The following is a 23,713-nucleotide window of genomic DNA, read 5'->3' on the forward strand; positions in this document are numbered from 1 at the left end:
ATTGACATGCTGCAGATTATTTTCTGCACCAAATCTGCAAGGGAAAAAATAAGCAACATGTGCACAACACTTCATAAATCTCATTGACCTTTCTGGTATAAAGGCTACTTTACACACTGCGATATCGGTCCCGATATCGCTAGTGTGGGTAGCCGCCCCCATCTGTTGCGCGACACGGGCAAATCGCTGCCCGTGCCGCACAACATCGCCCAGACCGGTCACACATACATACCTGTCCGGCGACGTCGCTGTGACGGGCGAACCGCCTCCTTTCTAAGGGGGCGGTCCGTGCGGCGTCACAGCGACGTCACTGAACCGCCGCCCAATAGCAGCGGAGGGGCGGAGCTGAGCGGGACGTAACATCCTGCCCACCTCCTTCCTCCTGCATAGCGGCCGGGAGGCAGGTAAGGGGAGCTTCCTCGTTCCTGCGGCGTCACACGCAGCGATGTGTGCTGCCGCAGGAACGAGGAACAACCTCGTTACTGCTGCAGTAACGAGATTTGAGAATGGACCCCTGTGTCGCCGATTAGCGATTTTGCACGTTTTTGCAACGATGCAAAATCGCTTATCGGTGTTACACGCAACGGCATCGCTAATGCGGCCGGATGTGCGTCACCAATTCCGTGACCCCAACGAGTTCGCATTAGCGATGTCGCAGCGTGTAAAGCCCGCTTAAGGATGGACATCTGCACCCAAAAATGCATAAAACAGTTTGTACACATCGCCCAAGTCTACCACCCAAACCACTCACTTCTCTCATACATGTCAGAAACAACTGAGGTGAAGCATTTTCTGCAAAGTATTAGGAGATTCAATTCATCTTCCCAGGTTACTCGAGGAAGCAGGATTTATGACCACTTTTAAAGTCCAGGGCCAAACATGGGTAACACCAAAAATCTTTTCATATATGCAACTGAAGGTAAAATGAAAAATGACGTGTACCAAAAAGCACTGCAATAGGCAGCTGGGTATTGTAAATCAATCTTACTCCTTTTCCCATTATCCACTCATAGCTTACCCTGGAGGGAGGAGGGGAGGGTCCCCCTTCTTAATTTTGTAGGTGTTTGTGAAAGGAAAGCAAATTTTAATATTTAATACAAATTCTTTAAAAATGTAGTTATTGTTCGCCTCAGTGTTACAACATATTTGTAAAAATAAACAACTGTTTAACGCTAAACTAACAAAAAAAAAAAAAGTTTAAAAGGCAAATTTTATACACTGGAAATGTTAACTTTAGGGTGAAACTGAAATTTTTTTACCTGAACAAGCGTAACCAATTATTTAACATATATTTTCCGTGAGCGAATATCTAATATATAAAGGTGTGTGTGTGTGTGTCCGCTAAGGACTCCGCACCGACGCATTTACAATCACGAAATTTTGTAGACACCCCCTGTTTGACTCAGGGAACATCATAGACTGTTTTGAGGGGAAAATTTAATCCCGCACTTTAGATTTTCACCAAAAAACCTGCTTACATTAAAGTCAATGGAACTGGGAGCTACAGGTCATTAATAGGAGCTGTGATTGGTTTTTATAGGCAATGAAGGAAATTTTTAGTCTATGTGCGCACACTACGTTTTTTTGACTGTTTTTGTGCTTTTTTTTAATGCAAAAACGCATTGGTAAAAACGCATGCGTGTTTGGTGTGTTTTTGGTTGCTTTTGCTGCGTTTTTGATCTCTGCGTTTTGCTGCGTTTTTCCAATACATTGCATGGGGGTAAAACGCAGAAAAGAATGGACATGACCATTTTTTTTTTTATTTAAGCTCAAAAACGCAGCAAAAAAAAAAAAAAAAAAGTTGTGTGCGGACAACAAAAATGAAAACTCATAGACTTTGCTGGGGAAGCAAAGTCATGCAGTTTTGAGCCCAAAAAACACACCTGAAAAACGCACTGTGCGCACATAGCCTTAGAAGCTTATGTGTGAGGTAATATACAAAAACACCCCAGCTAATATATATTATATAAATATTAAAACTACTCTGGTGATTATAAAGATGTGGTTAATAAACATAGCGTAAAAAAAAAAAAAAAGTTTGACACTCAAACAATGCAATATGTGTTTTGATTTGTTCCAGTAATCCAGAACAGTCAAATGTTTCGCTCTCATCTGACTTTCCTCAGTGACTGTGTGCACAATTTATACAGATAAACAATAAAGATAAGAAATTAGACCAAATTATATTGACCATTTTGCAGAAAAGAAATCATATATATGAACACATGTAGGTAAAAATTAAGAAAAAAGGGGGATAAAAAGGAAAATCTTCTCATAGTAAGAGGGAGGAAAAGAAAAACCTTATAATAAAGAATAATCAGAACAGAAGGAAAGGTATCAAAAAGCACAACATATGCAAAGTGTTACGTGATTATCAAATGTATTCCAGTCAAATCACTAATTCTTACTAGACTGCTAATTGAATGTAGACGTCAGAGAAACTGCACTATAGGAATATGTGCAAATAAACAACATATAATTATGTCAGGTTAAGTTATTATACAGTCATATGAAAAAGTTTGGGCACCCCTATTAATGTTAACCTTTTTTCTTTATAACAATTTGGGTTTTTGCAACAGCTATTTCAGTTTCATGTATCTAATAACTGATGGACTCAGTAATATTTCTGGATTGAAATGAGGTTTATTGTATTAACAGAAAATGTGCAATCCGCATTTAAACAAAATTTGACCGGTGTAAAAGTATGGGCACCTCAACATAAAAGTGACATTAATATTTTGTAGATCCTCCTTTTGCAAAAATCATAGCCTCTAGTCGCTTCCTGTAGCTTTTAATGATTTCCTGGATTCTGGATGAAGGTATATTTGACCATTCCTGTTTACAAAACAATTCTAGTTCAGTTAAGTTTGATGGTCGCCGAGCATGGACCGCACGCTTCAAATCATCCCACAGATGTTCAATGATATTCAGGTCTGGGGACTGGGATGGCCATTCCAGAACATTGTAATTGTTCCTCTGCATGAATGCCTGAGTAGATTTGGAGCGGTGTTTTGGATCATTGTCTTGCTGAAATATCCATCCCCTGCGTAACTTCAACTTCGTCACTGATTCTTGCACATTATTATCAAGAATCTGCTGATACTGAGTTGAATCCATGCGACCCTCAACTTTAACAAGATTCCCGGTGCCGGCATTGGCCACACAGCCCCAAAGCATGATGGAACCTCCACCAAGTTTTACTGTGGGTAGCAAGTGCTTCTCTTGGAATGCCGTGTTTTTTTTTGCCTCCATGCATAACGCCTTTTTCTATGACCAAACAACTCAATCTTTGTTTCATCAGTCCACAGGACCTTCTTCCAAAATGTAACTGGCTTGTCCAAATGTGCTTTTGCATACCTCAGGCGACTGTTTGTGGCGTGCTTGCAGAAATGGCTTCTTTCGCATCACTCTCCCATACAGCTTCTCCTTGTGCAACGTGCGCTGTATTGTTGACCGATGCACAGTGACACCATCTGCAGCAAGATGATGCTGTAGGTCTTTGGAGGTGGTCTGTGGATTGTCCTTGAGTGTTCTCACCATTCTTCTTCTCTGCCTTTCTGATATTTTTCTTGGCCTGCCACTTCTGGGCTTAACAAGAACTGTATCTGTGGTGTTCTTCCATTTCCTTACTATGTTCCTCACAGTGGAAACTGACAGTTAAAATCTCTGAGACAACTTTATCCTTCCCCTGAACAACTTTTATCATACAACATTGTTCAGTGTTGAATAATCTTTGTTTTCAGATCATTTGAGAGTTGTTTTGAGGAGCCCATGATGCCACTCTTCATAGGAGATTCAAATAGGAGAACAACTTGCAAGTGGCCACCTTAAATACGTTTTCTCATGATTGGATACACCTGCCTATGAAGTTCAAAGCTCAATGAGGTTACAAAACCAATTTAGTGCTTTAGTAAGTCAGTGAAGAGTAGTTAGGAGTGTTCAAATCAAGAAATTGATAAGGGTGCCCATACTTTGGCACCGGTCAAATTTTGTTTAAATGCGGATTGCACATTTTCTGTTAGTACAATAAACCTCATTTCAATCCAGAAATATTACTGAGTCCATCAGTTATTACATATATGAAACCGAAATAGCTGTTGCAAAAACCCAAATTGTTATAAAGAAAAAAGGTTAACATTAATAGGGTTGCCCAAACTTTTTCATATGACTGTATGTTGCTTTGTATGTCATGGATTGTGGGTCATTGTATAAGACAACCCAATACATACTATTAAGAGTATTACAGACTATGACTTACTATGAAGACTGTCCCAGAGCTATGCAGCCATGCTGTTCCCCAATGAATGCTTCGAACTGTAATAGGAATAAAGAATGGACTGATCTGTTATGCATTTGTGTTTGATCCATAGTGACTGTGTCCAGTATGTAAAGAGCTTTAATATTCCCCTGCTCGTACTAGGAGGAGGAGGTTACACTGTCCGCAATGTAGCACGATGCTGGTAAGTATCTGGGATTACGAATACATTTCTTTAATCATTAGGCTTAGTGTGTGTGTGTGTGTCTGTGTGTATATACAGCATCAAGCGTGCTCAGTTTGTCATTGCCAGTTGGAGGTAACTGAGATCTTGAGCCCCTGTCACACATAGCGAGATTGCGGAAACGTCACAGGTTTTGTGACGTATCGGCGACCTCGCCAGTGATATCACTGTGTGACAATCAGCAGCGAGCACACCCCTGCTGCGAGGTCGCTGATCATGACAGAACGATATGGACCATTTTTTGCTCGTTGGTCTTCCGCTGTGCAGCACTCATCGGCGTGTTTGACGACGGGAGACCAACGAGCGCCAGTTCGGAGTGTGCAGGGAGCCATCGTTACACGGGTCGCTGATGGCTGGTCGCTGTGGAGATCTGTCTGATTGACAGTTCAACAGCGACCATGTAGCGACGTACCAATGATCCTGACCAGGTCGTATCGTTGTTGGGATCGCTGGTACTTCACTACGTGTAACGGGACCCTTAGTCTCAGACCTGTCTTAGGCCCTTATAGGCCATGTTAGGCGTTAACTATTTATCTTTTTCAGCTGGATTGCTTAGTGGGTAAGGCTGGGGCCACACGGGAACTACTGCGATCCCCTTGCATGACACTCTGCTCATGATGGCAGTACAGCAGAGCCGAGTGTCATGCGTGTGTCCTTGCAACTGAGGTCCGTTCGTGCGAGCAGACCTCAGCTGAGGGGGGCGGGCCAGCTCTGCAGAGGGGCGGGCTGGCTCTCAGGAGGGGAGAGAGGGATTTCTCTCCCTCTCTCCTGCGTAGCCGGCTATTGCCATTCTCGCACTGCACTAGCGGTACACCGGTGTACTGCGAGTGCAGTGTGATTTTTCTCTCGCCCCATTCACTTGAATGGGTGCGAGAGAGAGAGAGTCTCAGCTTACAATCGCAGCATGCTGCGATTGTTTTCTCAGTCCGATTAGGGCTGAGAAAATAATCGATCATATACGCTGACACACAGGCTAGAATTGGTCTGAGTGGAATGCGATGTTTTATAGCACTCCACTCGCACTGTTTTTCTCGCCGTGTGGCTTAGGCCTAACTGTAATTGTGCATTCTGTTTCACCTACATATTAGCAGAGAGTACGTGCTGTAATTCTTTAGTCAGTATTCTCTCATGCCTGTGCAGCTAGACCCTGTCTTGATGCAGTCGGTGATCAGTTACTGGGGTAGTGGTCTTTTATCCTCAAAGTCTCCTGCTTACCCACTCTTCATGGTGCGCCTGTTTGCATAGATCCGAAAACGGAGTCTGGGGTTTTTAACTTCTAGTCACAAAGATCAAGCTTCTTCAAGACAGATATGTTAAATAAGTGACCTGCTACAGTCGTGCATAGTGCTCGCTTCCCACTGCTCGTTTTTCGACCTGGTGGTGTCTTCTTTTGCGGCACCTGAGTCCTAGTAGGTACTCTGTTCCCCTTGTTTTAGTTCTGCGTGCCTTCTGGTGGTTTTTGTTTTGTTTTGTTTTTTTTTTCCCCATCTCTCTTCTCACATCCTTTCGTCCGGTGCTTCGCTGTCCTCCTCTTTCTTAGATCTTCAGGTGTCCTCTGGGTTGAGAGCGGGGACTGTGAGTGGGGAAGAACTCTTTTCAGTCAGCGTGCACACAACTCCAGCCAATCAGTGCAGTGGATGGGTCCTGCCTGCTGACCATTCAGTTGGACTATCCTATGTCCAGTCAGAGCGGGCAACTGAGCCCCCGGCCCCTCAAGCACCATTTTCTCTGTATATTCACCCAGGATGGTTTTTATTCCATCGCTCCTCTGCTTGCTCCATAGCAGCTGCCGGCCTTGTTGCCTATCAGGTGCTCGCTGCGTTCTCCGATCTTAGCGGCTTTTGAACCATGTAAGATGTTTGTTTTTAGGGAAATTGACACAGTGTGCTTGCTTCGGCAACACGTATTCCAAACAATTTGCAATTATACAAAGAAAAATAGCATGGCCCATGTGCAAGGATACCCAACGGCTACTCCTGCCATCTATCACTATTTAATTTTCCTAGTTTTCCCTGTGCCTCCTCTGTCTCTCATAAGGTCGAAGTCCAGAGAAGACTACACATTCTCAAATATCCAGTCTGCCCTGTTTATCTAGTATGCTTGGATCTCATAGAAGATCGGGTGTCCCTCAGACTAGACCTTAGCATTTGGGGTGCTAGTACCCCCCTTCTTCTCTGACTATTTGCTGCTCTACCCCTGCTGCCTGGGTATGAGGAGGGACTTTTCACCGTGCATGGCACCTTGCTTTTGGCTTTCCTGTATCTTACACCTTGGAGGCAGTTGTGGAATTATTGTGCAGCGCCTCTACCACCCTTAGTATTGTGACCACTGCCCAGTGTCACAACAACCAGCTGGAGACCATCTGCACGGCCAATGGCGGAGGCTGTCCAAGCAGCATTGGAATGAGTTTCCCAGACTGTCATGGTTACTCCTAAGTATGCACAGTGTTTTCAGAAGTTCAGTCCATGGCGATTAAATACTTCTGGCACCTTTGTCGTTACTTGGGAACTTTAATCTTAAATAGGCTCTAGCCTTGTCTCATAGGGGACCGACTTTGCAGTGGTATTATTGTCCTGGTTTTCGCTTGCTACTCAGCTAAGGCCTTTTTCACACACTGCGTTTTTACGTGCGGTTTACTTTTGCATTTTGCAGAAATTTCTTGAGAAAATGGTTGTAATCTTTCTGCAGACATTCCCCAGCAAAACCTATGGAAAAAAAAATTGCTGTGCGCACACTGCGGTTTTTTGTTTTTCTCAAGAACATTCTTTCTGCAGAATTTCTTGCGATAAAGAATGAGTAGGTCACTTCTTTTCTGCAGATACCTGCGTTTTTTGCTATAGATAATGGTAAAAAAAACACAGGGACCAACCTGCTGAAAAAATGCATAAAAACACATGCGTTTTTCAGTGCGTTATTGGTGCATTTTTTTTTAACGTAAGTGCGCCAATTTTTCAGACTCAAAAAATTTCTTGCGAAAAATCCTTTTTCTAGTGCGCACAGGGCCTAACAGTTTCCTCCCAGTCTTGGTACGCTGACCACCTCCTAAATGATACAACCCTACCAATTGAGGCCATACATTTGGCCAAAGCCAGCAGAAAACCCTTCAACCTAGAGGCTGCTCTGTCTACCATCCTGGGAAGGACAGACACTTGAGCTGAGAGCTCCCACTTGGCCAATTGGGTGAATCCTGCAGGTGACCCTGATTCTAGAAGTGTTCTGATTATCTTACAAAGTGAGTCAGACCTTCCAGCTTAGACCTTACAGCTGGGCAAATCTCAGAGGTCCTTGCAAATCCAGAGATTATTAAGACCACCTTTTCGGAGGGAGTCAAACCCACCAGCCGTGCAGATTCCACTGGTGAAGCTATAACTCTGACACTATATGGACCACCTCCCACATCAAGTGAGGTGGTGCATCGCAGAAGTGACCCAGATAGCACTCCACCTCTTTGCTAGATGAGTTTGACCCGCTGGAGGTTCTTTCTATATAGTACACCTCTCCAACCACCTGCCTTAGTTGTTCCAAACCCCAGTAGTGACTTCTTTAGGGAAGAAGGTCACACAAAGGGGTTTAGTGTTCAGGTCATTCACAGTATCCTCACTACACACTCTAGTGGTGAGCATTTATGCTGTGCTCTCCCTTAAGGGTAGTTTGGGTATCATGCCAGATGATACGCAGAGCAGTTCACCAGGGGTTGGACCATTGTCCCTTTTTGGCCCTGTAAGATATGTGGGTTTGTCGTGGTGTATCCCTGTAGGTGAGTACTATAGACCTGAGAACAAGAATGAGGGAGACTTGGTCTGCTGCTGGTTTTAGCTCACAGATTGTTACTTTGCCTGTTACTTTGTATGTGAACTAAATGGTGATGACTGTGTAATGAAAAACCAGTAGTTCCCCGCGCTGTCCTCTGTACAGATGATCATTCCTCCATCACTGGATTAGTTCTTGTGTGTTGCAGGACCTATGAAACATCGTTACTGGTGGATGAAACCATTAGTGAAGAGTTACCTTATAGTGGTAAGTACTTCTGATCAATTGTCAGTCTTAGATATGTATGGAAAATTCACAGAATATGCCATGAATGGCTGTTAAATGTGAGGTCCCCCTCTAGCGCCCGCACCCATCTTCACGAACAGCTTCTCTTTGCTGGGATTAATAAAGCACTCCCATAAAAGGAAATGGAGAGTGCAGTTACTGTAAGGCCAGTTCTCGATTTCTAGAAAGGCGCCGATAGGGAGATATTATGTCAATGATGAGCGTTTATGTGAAAATGTAAATGACCCATGCATTTATTAGAAGTAAAAATCCATAACTTGGTTCATGGATGATAAATGTTTTATTATTATTGAGCCTAGATAGACATGCTTTTTTTTCTTTTTCCATTTCCCAGAATATTTTGAATATTTTGCACCAGATTTCACTCTTCACCCCGATGTCAGCACTAGGATTGAGAATCAGAACACAAGACAGGTAATATGTGCCTTGCCTACGTGGAGGAATCTGCATAGACCTTCATGACTGTGTTCCAGGCCTGGTAGCAGAGGCTGTTGATATGCAGAACGATGCCTCACTGCTGAGCATTTGGCTTTATAATAATGCATTTAGTGTTGGCTTTGGAAATTGGGGTGTCTGTCCTAGTGGGGTGTGCTTATTTATTGCTGGGCAGCCCACCTGACTTGCTGTGACAGCACTAGTATTTGCACGCTGTTTAGTCTTACAACACACACTAAGTACCCATTCACCAAAAAAACATGTATGTGTGACATGGACCATTTTTTGTGGGGTTTTTTTGTTTTTTTTTTTATCGCCTATCCATGTGCTAGCTGTATTTTTGTGCTATGGATCTACCGTGTTTCCCTGAAAATAAGACCCACCCCAAAAATAAGCCATTGCAGGAATTTTTGGCATTAGGCTTAAATATAAGCCCTGCCCGCGGTTCAATAATGAAGTGTCCATGCAGCTAAAAAAGTTAAAGAATACTGCAGGACATTTCATTATAGACAGCAGATACCCCCCAAAAGAGAGAAGACCCCGCAATCATACTCACCAGACGCCAAACGGGAGGACCTGCAGTGGAACACATAAAGGACCTGCGGTGATTCGGATATCCAATCACAAATCAAATCGCACACACACACTCTACACAATCATACTGATTTGCTTCTGGTCGGCAGATGAACCTGGTACGTTGCTCAGTGGAGCATTCCACCACAGGTCTTCGCACTGTACTGCACTGCATCTCAGGTTCTTCTGCCAGCTGGAAGGTATTACTGTGTGTGTCTGTCTCTGTGTCTGTCTGTCTCTGTGTCTGTCTCTGTGTCTGTCTCTGTGTCTGTCTCTGTGTCTGTCTCTGTGTCTGTCTCTGTGTCGGTCTCTGTGTCGGTCTCTGTGTCGGTCTCTGTGTCGGTCTCTGTGTCGGTCTCTGTGTCGGTCTCTGTGTCGGTCTCTGTGTCGGTCTCTGTGTCGGTCTCTGTGTCGGTCTCTGTGTCGGTCTCTGTGTCGGTCTCTGTGTCGGTCTCTGTGTCGGTCTCTGTGTCGGTCTCTGTGTCGGTCTCTGTGTCGGTCTCTGTGTCGGTCTCTGTGTCGGTCTCTGTGTCGGTCTCTGTGTCGGTCTCTGTCAGGGTGGATTGATTTAAATCATGATTTAAATCACGATTTAAATCAAAAGATTTTTTTCTATTTAAATCGGATCGATTTAAATCATGATTTTAATCATGATTTAAATCACTGATTTAAATCAAAAGGTTTTTTTTTAATATAAATCACGATTAAAATGAGAAGTGAGAGCAGTGTGCATGTGCGCCCATAGTTACACGGACGAAACTAGGGGCAACGATCTAACGCCAGGGTGAGGGGGGGACCCCAAAGTAAGTAAAAATCTTTTTTGTTTTACTATATGGCAATAGGTAGGTGTTTAAAAGCAGCATGTCTTAATTGTATAAACTATTAATTGCCTCCACATTTTGTTCATACTGCCCCTTTAATTCCACACTTCTAGCTTGGTTTCAGTTTTGGTTTAGTTTCTTTTTCCCTGCATTCAGTTGACATGCCCAAACTTGTTGGATAGTCAGCAGTACTTGGCTCAGGCTGTAGTAACATCAGCAGTGCTTGGCTCAGGCTGTAGTAACAATCAAACTTCATAAGTGATCTGTGTGAGCCTGCCATGGCAGCAGGTCGTAAGAGAGACCCTATTTGGGTTCATTTTGTTGAGATGCCAGCAGCAGATCTTGGAAAGAAAGGTGCAAGAGCAAAGTGCAAATACTGTCAAAAGGATATCCAAGGACTTGTTTGCCGTTTGAAATCACATTATGAAAACTGCAACCAGAAGGGAAATGAAGATGTTGATAGTGATACAACTAATGTCAATGAACCCCCACAGCTTCTTATGCACCAGGAGCCTAGTACTAGTGGTAAGTCTGGCAATTAATTTACAACCTATTTTTTTAACAGACATTTTACTGGGATGGTTAAAGTCTATGAAAAGAAAAATTTCTAGCACTGGTAGTTCTGGAGTATAGAATTTAAATTTATGTTAAGGCAATATTTCACAGAAAATTAACGCTAAAGGACATGTGCACCTTTATTTTTTTAAGGTGCACATGCCCCCCCCCGCAGCGCTCTTACCTCCGATCCCCGCAGCGCTAAGATCCGTGGCTTCGTTTTGACCGTCCGCCTCCCGTCCTCCGGTTGCGGCCTACTCGCAGTGATCCAGCGGCGTGACGTCAGCGGGCCGCACGCTCCATTGAAATGAATGGAGGCGCGCTCGCGGACGGGCAGAACGAAGCCACGGATCCCCGCAGCGCTGACATCGGAGGTAAGAGAGCTGCGGGGGGAGGACATGTGCACACTGTGACTGGCTGCTCCTTAAAAAATAAAGGTGCACATGTCCTTTAAGTAAAAATAAAGTGTGTATACGCTTATTTTTTTTTATTGTAGGCTGCAATTCACTTTTGAAGTCTTCCAAATTGACCATTTTAAAAAAAAAACATTTTTAAAACTTTTGTGACATAATTTTTTTCAGTTGCTGAGGCTCTGATATTAGTTACCAGTATTACAGCAACCTCACCGGAAAACTTGAGTAGCATAACTTTTGAGACAGCCCTTATAGGACGAGGACCATTACATTGTTCAAAAAGTTTGTTTCAATATTTTCGTTATATTTCTTCAAATACGCAGTCGATTTATATTTTTAATTTCTGTGCTTTCAGGGTCAAATATGGCTTGTGCTGCACGTGACAATCAATATCTGGGTACAACTTCAACAAAGCAGCCCAAAAAAAAACTTTGCGTGCAACAAAGTGTAGAAAAATTCATCTTAAAGACTACGACGAGCCAGAAAGAACATTTTGATGAATTAATTGCTAAATTCATATTTGCAACCAATTCTTTTTTCCGACTAGTTGAGCACCCATTGTTTGTACAAATGATCGAAGGAATTAGACCAGGCTACAAACCACCAAGTAGATTTGATATCTCAGGAAAACATCTTCAGGCTGTATACGACATAGAAAGAGCGGCTTGTACAAAATATTTGAAAGACAAGGTTGTTAACAGGAGCTTGGATGGTTGGAGCAACATCCACAACGACCCCATAATTTGCACTTGTGTCACAACAGAAGATGGTGAAACTTACCTTACAGACACAATCGACACATCTGGAAATTCACATACTGTTGAATATTTACTTGAAATTGCTAAGAACTCAATTCACCAATGCCAAGAACAGTTTGGATGTAAAGTAAGGAGCTTAGTTACTGATAACGCAAGCAATGTGGCAAAAATGCGAGCGGAACTGGCACAGGATGACACAAATGTCATTACATACGGTTGTTCTGCCCATTTGTTGCATCTTTTGGCAAAAGACCTGCATATTTTGGGTGTCAAGGAACATGTAGAAATTGTTAAATATTTCCGCAATAATAATAATAATAATAATAATAATCTTTATTTCTATAGCGCCAACATATTCCGTAGCGCTTTACAATTCAGGAGGATCATATACAAACAAGTAACAGTTATAGAAATACAATATTTAGAGGGGAAAAAAATACAACCCTGCTCGTGAGAGCTTACAATCTACAATGAGATGGGGGGAGAGGCAAGGTTCAAGTGCTTATTTACAATGACAATCCAACCATCTCACGGAAATGGGGCTGGATAATGGTTTCCTGGACCAGTGGGCCCGAGCCTTGAGATGCCTTTGGGTGCCATGGAGTTTGATGTGGAGCTATGTTGTGAGAGGTTGTAGAGGGACTATGTGAATCGAATCTGATTAGGGAGTGTGATAGGCCGCCCTAAAAAGATGCGTCTTTAGGGTGCGTCTGAAGCTGAGTAAGTTGTGATTTGTCCTAACTTCTTGGGGTAGAGCGTTCCAGAGGGTTGGTGCAGCTCGGAAGAAGTCTTGGATCCGGGAGTGGGAGGTTCGAATTAGTGTGGATGTTAGTCGAAAGTCGCTTGCAGAGCGTAGAGAACGGGTGGACTGATAGACAGAGAGGAGGGTGGAGATGTAGGGGGGTGCTGCACTGTGGAGAGCTTTGTGGGCGAGAACAAGCAGTTTGAATTGGATCCTAATCATTTTGCACATGCAACCTACAAGGAAATGGGAGGACTGAAGTTGGTTCTACCACAAGATGTTAGATGGAATACCTTGGCTGACTGCTTGGAACTGTTTATTAACAACTGGTCAAAATTACTGTCCATTTGCGAAACACATCGAGATAAAATTGATGCTAATATACGAAGCAAAGTATTAAATCTTGGTGTGAAGAGAAATGCCGAGGACCTTTTGGAAAGGTTAAAGCCAATATCGATTGCGTTGGATAAAATGCAGAAAGATACTGCAACCATAGCTGATGCCACAGAAGTTTGGAAAGATTTAGAAGGTTCTCTAGATCTCTTGAACCTCTCAAACAATGTAAAGGTTGCAATACAGCACCGCAAGGACCAAGCATTAAAAGAAGAACACTATTTAGCCAATATCTTGCATCCCATCTACAGAGGGAAAAAATTATCTGAGGCGGAAATCAACTCTGCAATGGAGTGGCTCGCCAATACTAACCATGACATTGTGGCAACTGCTGAAATTGAAGTGTGAATCTGCACCATTTCAAAAATACATGTTTGCAGATAACGTCGTTAATGAACTAAAACCACTGGACTGGTGGAAGTCGCAATCACTTGTTCTTCCAGCAAAGATAATAAATCTAGCTACTCAGCTACTGACTGCATCGGCTTCATCCGCAGGAGTAGAGAGATTGTTTTCTTCATTTGGTTTTGTGCACACAACAGTCCGAAACCGCTTAGGAACTGCTAAAGCAGGACAACTGGTTTTCCTATTAAAAGTCCTAAATAAACAGTAGGCTTAAAGGACTGATGTATTCACTGAAGATGTTTGCTTACTTCAAACGTTAGAGATAGGCTATTGTTAAAAAGTACTTACTCTCTGTAGTTCAATTCTGAGTGTTTAATAGTGCAAATAAAAATTATTAGGTTTCATAATCAACTGTTTTAATATTTTTATTTGTGTAAAACAATTAGATTTGCAAAAAGACAAAGTTTTGCTTGTGTACAACTTGATTTAAAAATCTGATTTAAATCAAATGATTTAAATCAAAAAAATCTGATTTAAATCAAAAAAATCTGATTTTTTTTAAAAAATCAAGATTTTTATCCACCCTGGGCTCTGTGTCGGGCTCTGTGTCGGGCTCTGTGTCGGGCTCTGTGTCGGGCTCTGTGTCGGGCTCTGTGTCGGGCTCTGTGTCGGGCTCTGTGTCGGGCTCTGTGTCGGGCTCTGTGTCATTTGATGTATGTGCGTCTCGGCCAAAAACGGGGAGGTGCATATCTGCTTGGAGCGCTGCAAAGATTGCAGGAGGACCTGGGAGTGACAGACATCCAGGGTCTGGTAAGTATGATTCTCCTAGAAAAAAGCATCAACATTTTTTGGGGGTAAACTTTCTCCCAACCGAGTTTCCACGAGAATAAGACGTGCCCCAAAAATAAGCCCTAGCGCATTTTTCAGGGCAAAGAATAATGTAAGACACTGTCTTATTTTCTTTGAAACCTGGTAGAAAATTGAATTTTAAAGTTTCTCCTATAATTTCAATATTAAACACATACAGTACATGGAGGCGTAGGTTTGTATTACCCCTTGTAATCTGTGCTGCTGAGAAAAAATGGACATGTCTCCGTATGGTTGATACAGACACACGATCTGTGTAAAGGACCTACATGTGAGCAGCACCATGGTTTTTTAATGGGCACGGGTGGCATCTGTAAAAAAAAATATCAGCCATACAGCTACCACTCGTACCAGAAACTTGTACGTGTGAAGGGAATCTTAACAGTGTTCTCTGTTGGAAACTCGTTGAGCCGGCAACAGAGAGCGCACTGTGTTTGTGCACATCGTGCAGGGACTAGCCCAGGACTGAAGTTAGTATCTCTGATGATGATTTGTTTCACGGAAGGCGGCTGCAGCAGTGACCGTTGCCTTGCCCCCCCCCCCCTCCCGCTGACACTTTAAATATACCAGCATGCACTAGGATTCTCAAAGAAAGCTTCATAAAAAATGGAAGTAGTTTTTTGGGGGGGGTTGTGTCTTCTAAGTCAAGTATAGTTTAGATTATGGCATTAAATAAGTTGGATTTAGGGTGACAATTACTTTGTATGTCGGCCACCCCTAATTGTATGTATTAACATTTGTACTTATGAACCATTTAGAAAATCTGGCCAGATTTGGGAAAAATTGAATGTTTTCCCCTCCTACAGTATTTAGATCAAATTCGACAGACCATTTTTGAAAACTTGAAGATGTTGAACCATGCTCCCAGCGTCCAGATCCACGATGTCCCATCTGATCTCCTGAGCTATGACCGCACAGATGAGCCAGATCCAGAGGAGAGGGGTGCTGAGGACAATTACACCAGGTACTTCTCAGTGTAGTATTATACTGTTTGTGTGTTTTATTAGTTTAACTGAATTGTATATAATTAGAGTTAAACAAAAAGTTTCTTAAGAGGCTGATTCACTAGCTGCCCCAGACCGGAGACCTGCAAACTACTATTTAAGTGCCGACATCCTCTGTGCCTTTTTTTTTTTTATATTATATTATTATATATACTTTACCTTTTCACAATGTCATGATTGCAACATAATGTTGCGACATAAGATGCTGTCAGATAAGAGGTTAGGCCAGGGCCACACGGAGCACTACTGCGATGCTCTCATGACACTCGGCTCGCGCTGACAGCACAGCAGGAGCCGAGTGTCATGCTAGTATCCCTACGACTGCGGTCCCACTGTGCGAGCGGACCTCAGCTGCAGGGGAAGGGCCGGCTCTGAGGAGGGGCGGGCCAGCACTGAGGAGGGGAGGGAGGGATTTATCTCCCTCTCTCCTCCCTTGCTGGCTATTGCGATTCTCGCTCTGCACACGAGTGCAGCGCGATTTTTCTCTCGCCCCATTCACTTGAATGGGTGTGAGAGAAAAGAGTCTCGCACTACAGTCGCGGCATGCTGCGATTTGTTTTCTCGGTCCGATTAGGGCTGAGAAATTAATCGCTCATGTGCGCTGACACACAGGCTAGAATTGGTCCGAGTGGAATGTGATATTTTTTTTTTTTTTTTTTTATTGCACTCCACTCGCACCGATTTTCTCGCCGTGTAGCTTAGACCTTAGCAGGACTCTGTTCCTGCAGCCATAGACTGCTGACAAGGCCACTGAATCAGGGTGTATACATAAATAAAGTCTATTACCTTTTGGATAATTAAAAGGCTAAAAGGTCATTACTTAGATCGTTTGATAAAAAGATTTGTCGATATGATCGACCTCGCATTAGACACACATTGAACAGTCAGTAATAATGTTATGTGCAGTTAGGCCCCTTTCACACATCAGTTTTTTGCCATCAGTCACTATCCGTCGAACTTTGAAAAAAAAACCAAAAAAACTGATCCGGCGACTGATGCCGCTGGATCCGTTTTTTTCTCTTTGACTTTTATTAGCGACGGATGGCCTCACATTTTATCTGTCGAAACATGTTTGCTCGGAGGATGGAGACGACGGCCACGGAAACTTTTTTTTGTGTATGTTGAAAAAATGGACAGCGATGGACCCATCGCCATCCTTGTTTGGTAGAATGGAAGGCTATGGCCGCATGATCCATCGGAATACGGCGTCTGATTCAGTTTTTTTTTTTAACTGAGTATGCTCCAATTTATTATTTAGCCCCCAGCTAGTTGTATCCGTCGAAAAACTGATCCATCGCATCGGTTTAGCCACAATCTGCGACAGATCCGTCGAGAAAACTATTTTGAAAGTTAGGCCTGGCTCAACTATATAATAAATAAGGTGCTCGGAAAAATCAGTATCCAATATATAGAAAAAATCCGGCACACTAATAAAGCTTTCCACGAAAAAAGATTTTTTTTTTTTGTTTTTGTAAAGGTTTTTTATTTTGCGTTTATTCTTGTGAGGGTGTCAGAAAAACAGAATTTCTTCGGCGCTCTATTGGGAGACCCAGACGATTGGGTGTATAGCACTGCCTCCAGAGGCCACACAAAGCAATTACACTAAAAAGTGTAAGGCCCCTCCCCTTCTGGCTATACACCCCCAGTGGGATCACTGGCTCACCAGTTTTCTGCTTTGTGCGAAGGAGGTCAGACATCCACGCATAGCTCCACTGTTTGTAGTCAGCAGTAGCTGCTGGCTCTATCGGATGGAAGAAAAGAGGGCCCATATAGGGCCCCCAGCATGCTCCCTTCTCACCCGCGGTGGTGCTTGTAAGGTTGAGGTACCTATTGCTGGTACAGAGGCTGGAGCCCACATGCTGTTTTCCTTCCACATCCCCTGGAGGGCTCTGTGGAAGTGGGATCTTGCCGGCCCCCAAGCCCTGGGGCCGGGCTCCATCCACAGACCCATAGAACCTGCTGGATTGGGAGCGGGAGTGCCGTTCAGGGACATGGCCCTGCAACTTTCAGGTACTCTGTGTCCCCGGCAGGCACGGACACTCTCAGGGCTTGCTGAGCGTTGTAGTGCGCCGGGGACAGTGGCGCTGTACGCTGGGGGTTAGGTCACTGCAGCTTTGCTGAGTGACGTTGTGTGTTGGGAACTACTGCGCCGACCGCTCCTGGAGCGGCGGCGCAGCTGCGACTTGTGGTGCGCCGGGGGCTTTGCGCCGACCGCGCTTTTACGGCGGTGGCGCTTCTAACTTTAGCCCCCGGCTTCTGCGGCCTAGCGCCGCTTCGTTCCCGCCCCCACCCTGTCAATCAGGGTAGGGGAGAGACGCTGCTCAATGGCAGCGCCGAGGGCTGGAGCTTTATTTACATGCTCCAGCCCTCTCACTAGGCACAGGGGGAAGCAGACTTCCCGCTCTTCGTCGGTGTACGCCCAGGGCCCGCCCCCCCTCTCCACAAGGACGCCGGCAGCCATTACACATGCGATCTGGCTGGGGAAAGGCAGCAGGCTCTGGGAGACCCAGACTAGAGGGATTTCTGGCGACCACACACCGCTCCTAAGCGGGCGGTAAGCTGCACAGTAGTGCTGGCCCCACTAGTGCCTCAGTGATATATTAGTGTACTTTTTTTCTTGGTACCATATATATATTTAGTTGCACTGTAAGGTCGCTTCTTGGCTGGACACCCTGTACTGCTCTGAGGAGGCAGCAACATGTCATCCGCAAAACGCAAGGCTGCCAAGGCACGGGCTGTGTGCACTGTTTGTACTGCATGTGGGGCTGATCTACCGGCAGGCTCCAATGATACACATTGTGTGCAATGTTCAGTCCCAGTGGCACTTCGTCAGCCAGAGCCTATTGTGGTGGTAGCCCAGGCAGAGACGCCTGTGAACCCTGCCCCGGTGACGGGGACAGACTTTGCAGTGTTTGCTGATAAAATGTCTGAGGCTATGACAAAAATCCTGGAGACCTTGCAGGCCAGGCCAGTTCCTCAGACCATGGACACTGCTGTGGCTATGCTCTCTGGTCCCCCTCAGTTGGAACTAATCCGTACTTCAAGGGGGTCTCAAGCATCACAAGCTGAAGTCTCTGACTCAGATGACAGTCCCAGGCAGCCTAAGCGAGCTCGCTGGGAGAGACCCTCGACGTCATCACACTGCTCAGGGTCTCAGCGAGAAGAGTCTCTCTGTGATGAGACTGAGGACGGTGATCAGGATTCTAATCCTGAGGCCCCTCTCAATCTGGATGCCCCTGATGGTGACGCCATGGTTAATGACCTTATATCGGCGATTAATAGACTGTTGGATATTTCTCCCCCAGCTCCTTCAGCAGAGGAGGCAGCTGCACAGCAGGAGAAGTTCCATTTCCTGTATCCCAAGCGTAAATTAAGTGCTTTTTTGGACCACTCTGACTTCAGAGAATCAATCCAGAAGCACGACGCTCATCCAGACAAGCGTTTCTCTAAACGTTCTAAGGATACCCGTTATCCTTTTCCCTCTGAAGTGGCCAAACGCTGGACCCAGTGCCCAAAGGTGGATCCCCCAATTTCCAAGCTTGCGGCTAGATCCATAGTCGCAGTAGAGGATGGCGCTTCACTTAAAGATGCCAACGACAGACAGATGGACCTTTGGTTGAAATCTGTCTATGAAGCTATCGGCGCGTCGTTTGCTCCAGCATTCGCGGCCGTGTGGGCACTACAAGCTATTTCAGCTGGTTTAGCACAGGTGGATGCTATCATGCATCCAGCAGTGCCACAGGTGGCGTCCCTAACTTCGCAAATGTCTGCGTTTGCGACCTATGCTATCAATGCTGTCCTAGAATCTACGAGCCGTACCTCTATGGCGGCCGCCAATTCTGTGGTTTTGCGCAGAGCCTTATGGTTAAAGGACTGGAAAGCAGATGCTGGTTCCAAAAAATGCTTAACCAGCTTGCCATTATCTAGAGACAGACTGTTTGGTGAGCCATTGGCTGAAATCATAAAACAGTCCAAGGGTAAGGACTCTTCCTTACCACAGCCCAGAGCAAGTAAACCTCAACAGAAAAAGTGGCAGTCGAGGTTTCGGTCCTTTCGAGGCTCGGGCAAGCCCCAATTCTCCTCGTCCAAAGGGACTCAGAAAGGACAAGGGAGCTCAGATTCCTGGCGGGCACACTCACGCACCAGGAAAGCAAATGGAGGAACCGCTTCCAAGGCGGCTACCTCATGACTTTCGGCCTCCTCCCTCCGCATCCTCGGTCGGTGGCAGGCTCTCCCGCTTTTGCGACATTTGGCTGTCACAGGTCAAAGACCGGTGGGTAACAGACATTTTGTCTCGCGGGTACAGAATCGAGTTCAGTTCTCGGCCTCCACTTCGGTTCTTCAGAACCTCCCCACACCCCAACCGAGCAGATGCCCTGCTGCAGGCGGTGGACTCTCTAAGAGCAGAAGGAGTCGTGATCCCTGTCCCCCCTCTGGAACGGGGGCGAGGATTTTACTCCAATCTCTTTGTGGTTCCAAAAAAGGACGGCTCCTTCCGTCCTGTTCTGGACCTAAAACTGCTCAACAAGCATGTGAACGCCAGGCGGTTCCGGATGGAATCCCTCCGCTCAGTCATTGCCTCAATGTCCCAAGGAGATTTCCTAGCATCAATAGACATCAAAGATGCTTATCTCCACGTGCCGATTGCTACGGAGCACCAACGCTTTCTGCGCTTCGTGATAGGAGACGAACATCTTCAGTTCGTGGCTCTGCCATTTGGTCTGGCGACAGCCCCCCGGGTGTTCACCAAGATCATGGCAGCAGTGGTAGCAGTCTTGCACTCTCACGGACACTCTGTGATCCCTTACTTGGACGATCTACTGGTCAAGGCACCCTCTCAGGAGGCATGCCAACTCAGCCTGAATTTTGCACTGGAGACTCTCCAGGCGTTCGGGTGGATCATCAACTTCCCAAAGTCAAATCTGTCACCGACCCAATCACTAACGTATCTTGGCATGGAGTTTCATACTCTCTCAGCAATAGTGAAGCTTCCGCTGAGCAAGCAGCGGTCACTACAGACAGGGGTGCAGGCTCTCCTTCAAAGTCAGTCGCACTCCTTAAGACGCCTCATGCACTTCCTCGGGAAGATGGTGGCGGCAATAGAGGCGGTTCCGTTTGCGCAGTTTCATCTGCGTCCACTTCAATGGGACATTCTCCGCCAATAGGACGGGAAGTCGACATCCCTGGACAGGAAAGTCTCTCTTTCCCAGACGGCCAAGGACTCTCTGCAGTGGTGGCTCCTTTCCACCTCATTATCACAGGGAAGATCCTTCCTACCACCGTCCTGGGCGGTGGTCACGACAGACGCGAGTCTGTCAGGGTGGGGAGCAGTGTTTCTCCACCACAGGGCTCAGGGTACGTGGACTCAGCAGGAGTCCAGCCTTCAGATCAATGTTCTGGAAATCAGAGCAGTGTTTCTTGCCCTACTAGCCTTCCAGCAGTGGCTGGAAGGGAAGCAGATCCGAATTCAATCGGACAACTCCACAGCGGTGGCATACATCAATCACCAAGGAGGGACTCGCAGTCGGCAAGCCTTCCAGGAAGTCCGGCGCATTATGATGTGGGTGGAAGCCACGGCCTCCACCATATCCGCAGTTCACATCCCCGGCGTAGAAAACTGGGAAGCAGACTTCCTCAGTCGCCAGGGCATGGACGCAGGGGAATGGTCCCTTCACCCGGACGTGTTTCAGGAAATCTGTCGCCGATGGGGAAGGCCGGACGTCGACCTAATGGCGTCCCGGCACAACAACAAGGTCCCAACCTTCATGGCACGGTCTCGCGATCAAAGAGCTCTAGCAGCAGACGCCCTAGTGCAAGATTGGTCGCAGTTCCGGCTCCCTTATGTGTTTCCACCTCTGGCACTCTTGCCCAGAGTGCTACGCAAGATCAGATCCGACTGCAGCCGCGTCATACTCGTCGCTCCAGACTGGCCGAGGAGGGCGTGGTATCCGGATCTGTGGCATCTCACGGTCGGCCAACCGTGGGCACTGCCAGACCGACCAGACTTACTGTCCCAAGGGCCGTTTTTCCATCGGAATTCTGCGGCCCTCAACCTGACTGCGTGGCCATTGAGTCCTGGATCCTAGCGTCTTCAGGCTTATCCCAAGGGGTCGTTGCCACCATGAGACAGGCTAGGAAGCCCACGTCTGCTAAGATCTACCACAGAACGTGGAGGATATTATTATCCTGGTGCTCTGCTCAGAGAGTGTCTCCCTGGCCATTTGCATTACCTACCCTTCTTTCTTTCCTCCAATCTGGGTTAGAAAAAGGTTTGTCGCTCGGCTCCCTTAAAGGGCAAGTCTCGGCGCTATCCGTCTTTTTTCAGAAGCGTCTAGCACGACTTTCTAAGGTGCGCACGTTCCTACAGGGGGTTTGCCATATAGTTCCCCCGTACAAGCGGCCGTTAGATCCATGGGATCTGAACAGGGTACTAGTTGCCCTCCAGAAGCCGCCCTTCGAGCCTCTGAAGGAGGTTTCACTTTCTAGACTATCACAGAAAGTGGCTTTTCTGGTAGCGATCACATCTCTTCGGAGAGTGTCTGAGCTAGCAGCGTTGTCTTCCAAGGCTCCCTTCCTGGTCTTCCACCAGGACAAGGTAGTGCTGCGCCCCATTCAGGAGTTTCTCCCGAAGGTGGTATCCTCTTTTCATCTTAATCAGGATATCTTTTTGCCTTCGTTTTGTCCTCATGCAGTTCATCGGTATGAGAAGGATTTACATTTGTTGGATCTGGTGAGAGCACTCAGAATCTACATTTCCCGCACAGCGCCCCTGCGCCGTTCGGATGCACTCTTTGTCCTTGTCGCTGGTAAGCGCAAAGGGTCGCAGGCTTCTAAGGCCCCCCTGGCTCGATGGATCAAAGAACCAATTCTTGAAGCCTACCGTTCTGCGGGGCTTCAGGTTCCATCAGGGCTGAAGGCCCATTCTACCAGAGCCGTGGGTGCGTCCTGGGCATTGCGACACCAGGCTACGGCTCAACAGGTGTGCCAGGCAGCTACCTGGTCGAGTCTGCACACTTTCACCAAACATTATCAGGTGCATACCTATGCTTCGGCGGACGCCAGCCTAGGTAGAAGAGTCCTGCAGGCGGCAGTTGCCTCCCCGTAGGGGAGGGCTGTCTTGCAGCTCTAACATGAGGTATTTCTTTACCCACCCAGGGACAGCTTTTGGACGTCCCAATCGTCTGGGTCTCCCAATAGAGCGCCGAAGAAGAAGGGAATTTTGTTACTTACCGTAAATTCCTTTTCTTCTAGCTCTTATTGGGAGACCCAGCACCCGCCCTGTTGTCCTTTCGGGATTTTTGGTTTGTTTGCGGGTACACATGTTGTTCATGTTGAACGGTTTTCAGTTCTCCGATGTTACTCGGAGTGAATTTGTTTAAACCAGTTATTGGCTTTCCTCCTTCTTGCTTTTGCACTAAAACTGGTGAGCCAGTGATCCCACTGGGGGTGTATAGCCAGAAGGGGAGGGGCCTTACACTTTTTAGTGTAATTGCTTTGTGTGGCCTCCGGAGGCAGTGCTATACACCCAATCGTCTGGGTCTCCCAATAAGAGCTAGAAGAAAAGGAATTTACGGTAAGTAACAAAATTCCCTTCATTAAAGTCCAACGTTACGACCACAATCTTTGTTTTTTTTCAAGGACTATAATATACAGAGAAACATAAAGAAACAAAAAATGAGTACAACAGGTATATTGTGCAGCATATACAATAATCATTATAATGTAGAACATATCCTCAGTTATGAGGGAAGAAAAAGAAGGTACAAATTATAAGATTCAAGTAAACCTACACAAGGTAACTTGTGTAGGTTTACTTGAATCTTATAATTTCTACCTTCTTTTTCTTCCCTCATAACTGAGGATATGTTCTACATTATTAGTGGGCCGTATTTTTTCTATATATAGAGAAAACTAATTGTGACTGATGGAAAAAAAACTGATGTGTGAAAGGGCCTGTCCTTATCAGCACCATATTGTCCTGTGTAATGTGCTGCTGAGAACAGTGATCTTTTAACCAAGCCAAAACATAATTTCACCTAATGAACAACAAGCATTATCAGCAGCCTGTTTACACTGCCTGTTTACTCCGGAAAGAAGCGTTCCCAGGAACATTAATTGTGCAGTGTAAAAATGGACCCTTAACTCTGTTAGTCTCACTTTTCAATCTTACTCTTCAGCTAGAGTTCCAAAAAAAAAGGTGTGATGCTGTGTAAAATGTAAAAAAAATAAATAAATGTCATGATTTGGAAATC

The 23,713-nt window shown here is 45.6% G+C and overlaps 1 protein-coding gene across 2 annotated transcripts in view; it reads left to right on the forward strand.

Moving 5' to 3' along the window:
• The window catches only part of HDAC3 (histone deacetylase 3), a 153,646-nt gene that overhangs the window by 120,449 nt on the left and 9,484 nt on the right, over nucleotides 1-23,713 (forward strand). For both annotated transcript variants that reach the window (XM_075342248.1, XM_075342249.1), the window contains 4 exons: nucleotides 4,371-4,460; nucleotides 8,458-8,516; nucleotides 8,890-8,969; nucleotides 15,264-15,421. In XM_075342248.1, the coding sequence (XP_075198363.1) occupies nucleotides 4,371-4,460; nucleotides 8,458-8,516; nucleotides 8,890-8,969; nucleotides 15,264-15,421 (387 nt within the window). The remainder of the gene's footprint in view (nucleotides 1-4,370; nucleotides 4,461-8,457; nucleotides 8,517-8,889; nucleotides 8,970-15,263; nucleotides 15,422-23,713) is intronic.

The sequence above is a fragment of the Anomaloglossus baeobatrachus genome, chromosome 4 (assembly GCF_048569485.1).
Source record: "Anomaloglossus baeobatrachus isolate aAnoBae1 chromosome 4, aAnoBae1.hap1, whole genome shotgun sequence".
NCBI lineage: Eukaryota > Metazoa > Chordata > Amphibia > Anura > Aromobatidae > Anomaloglossus > Anomaloglossus baeobatrachus.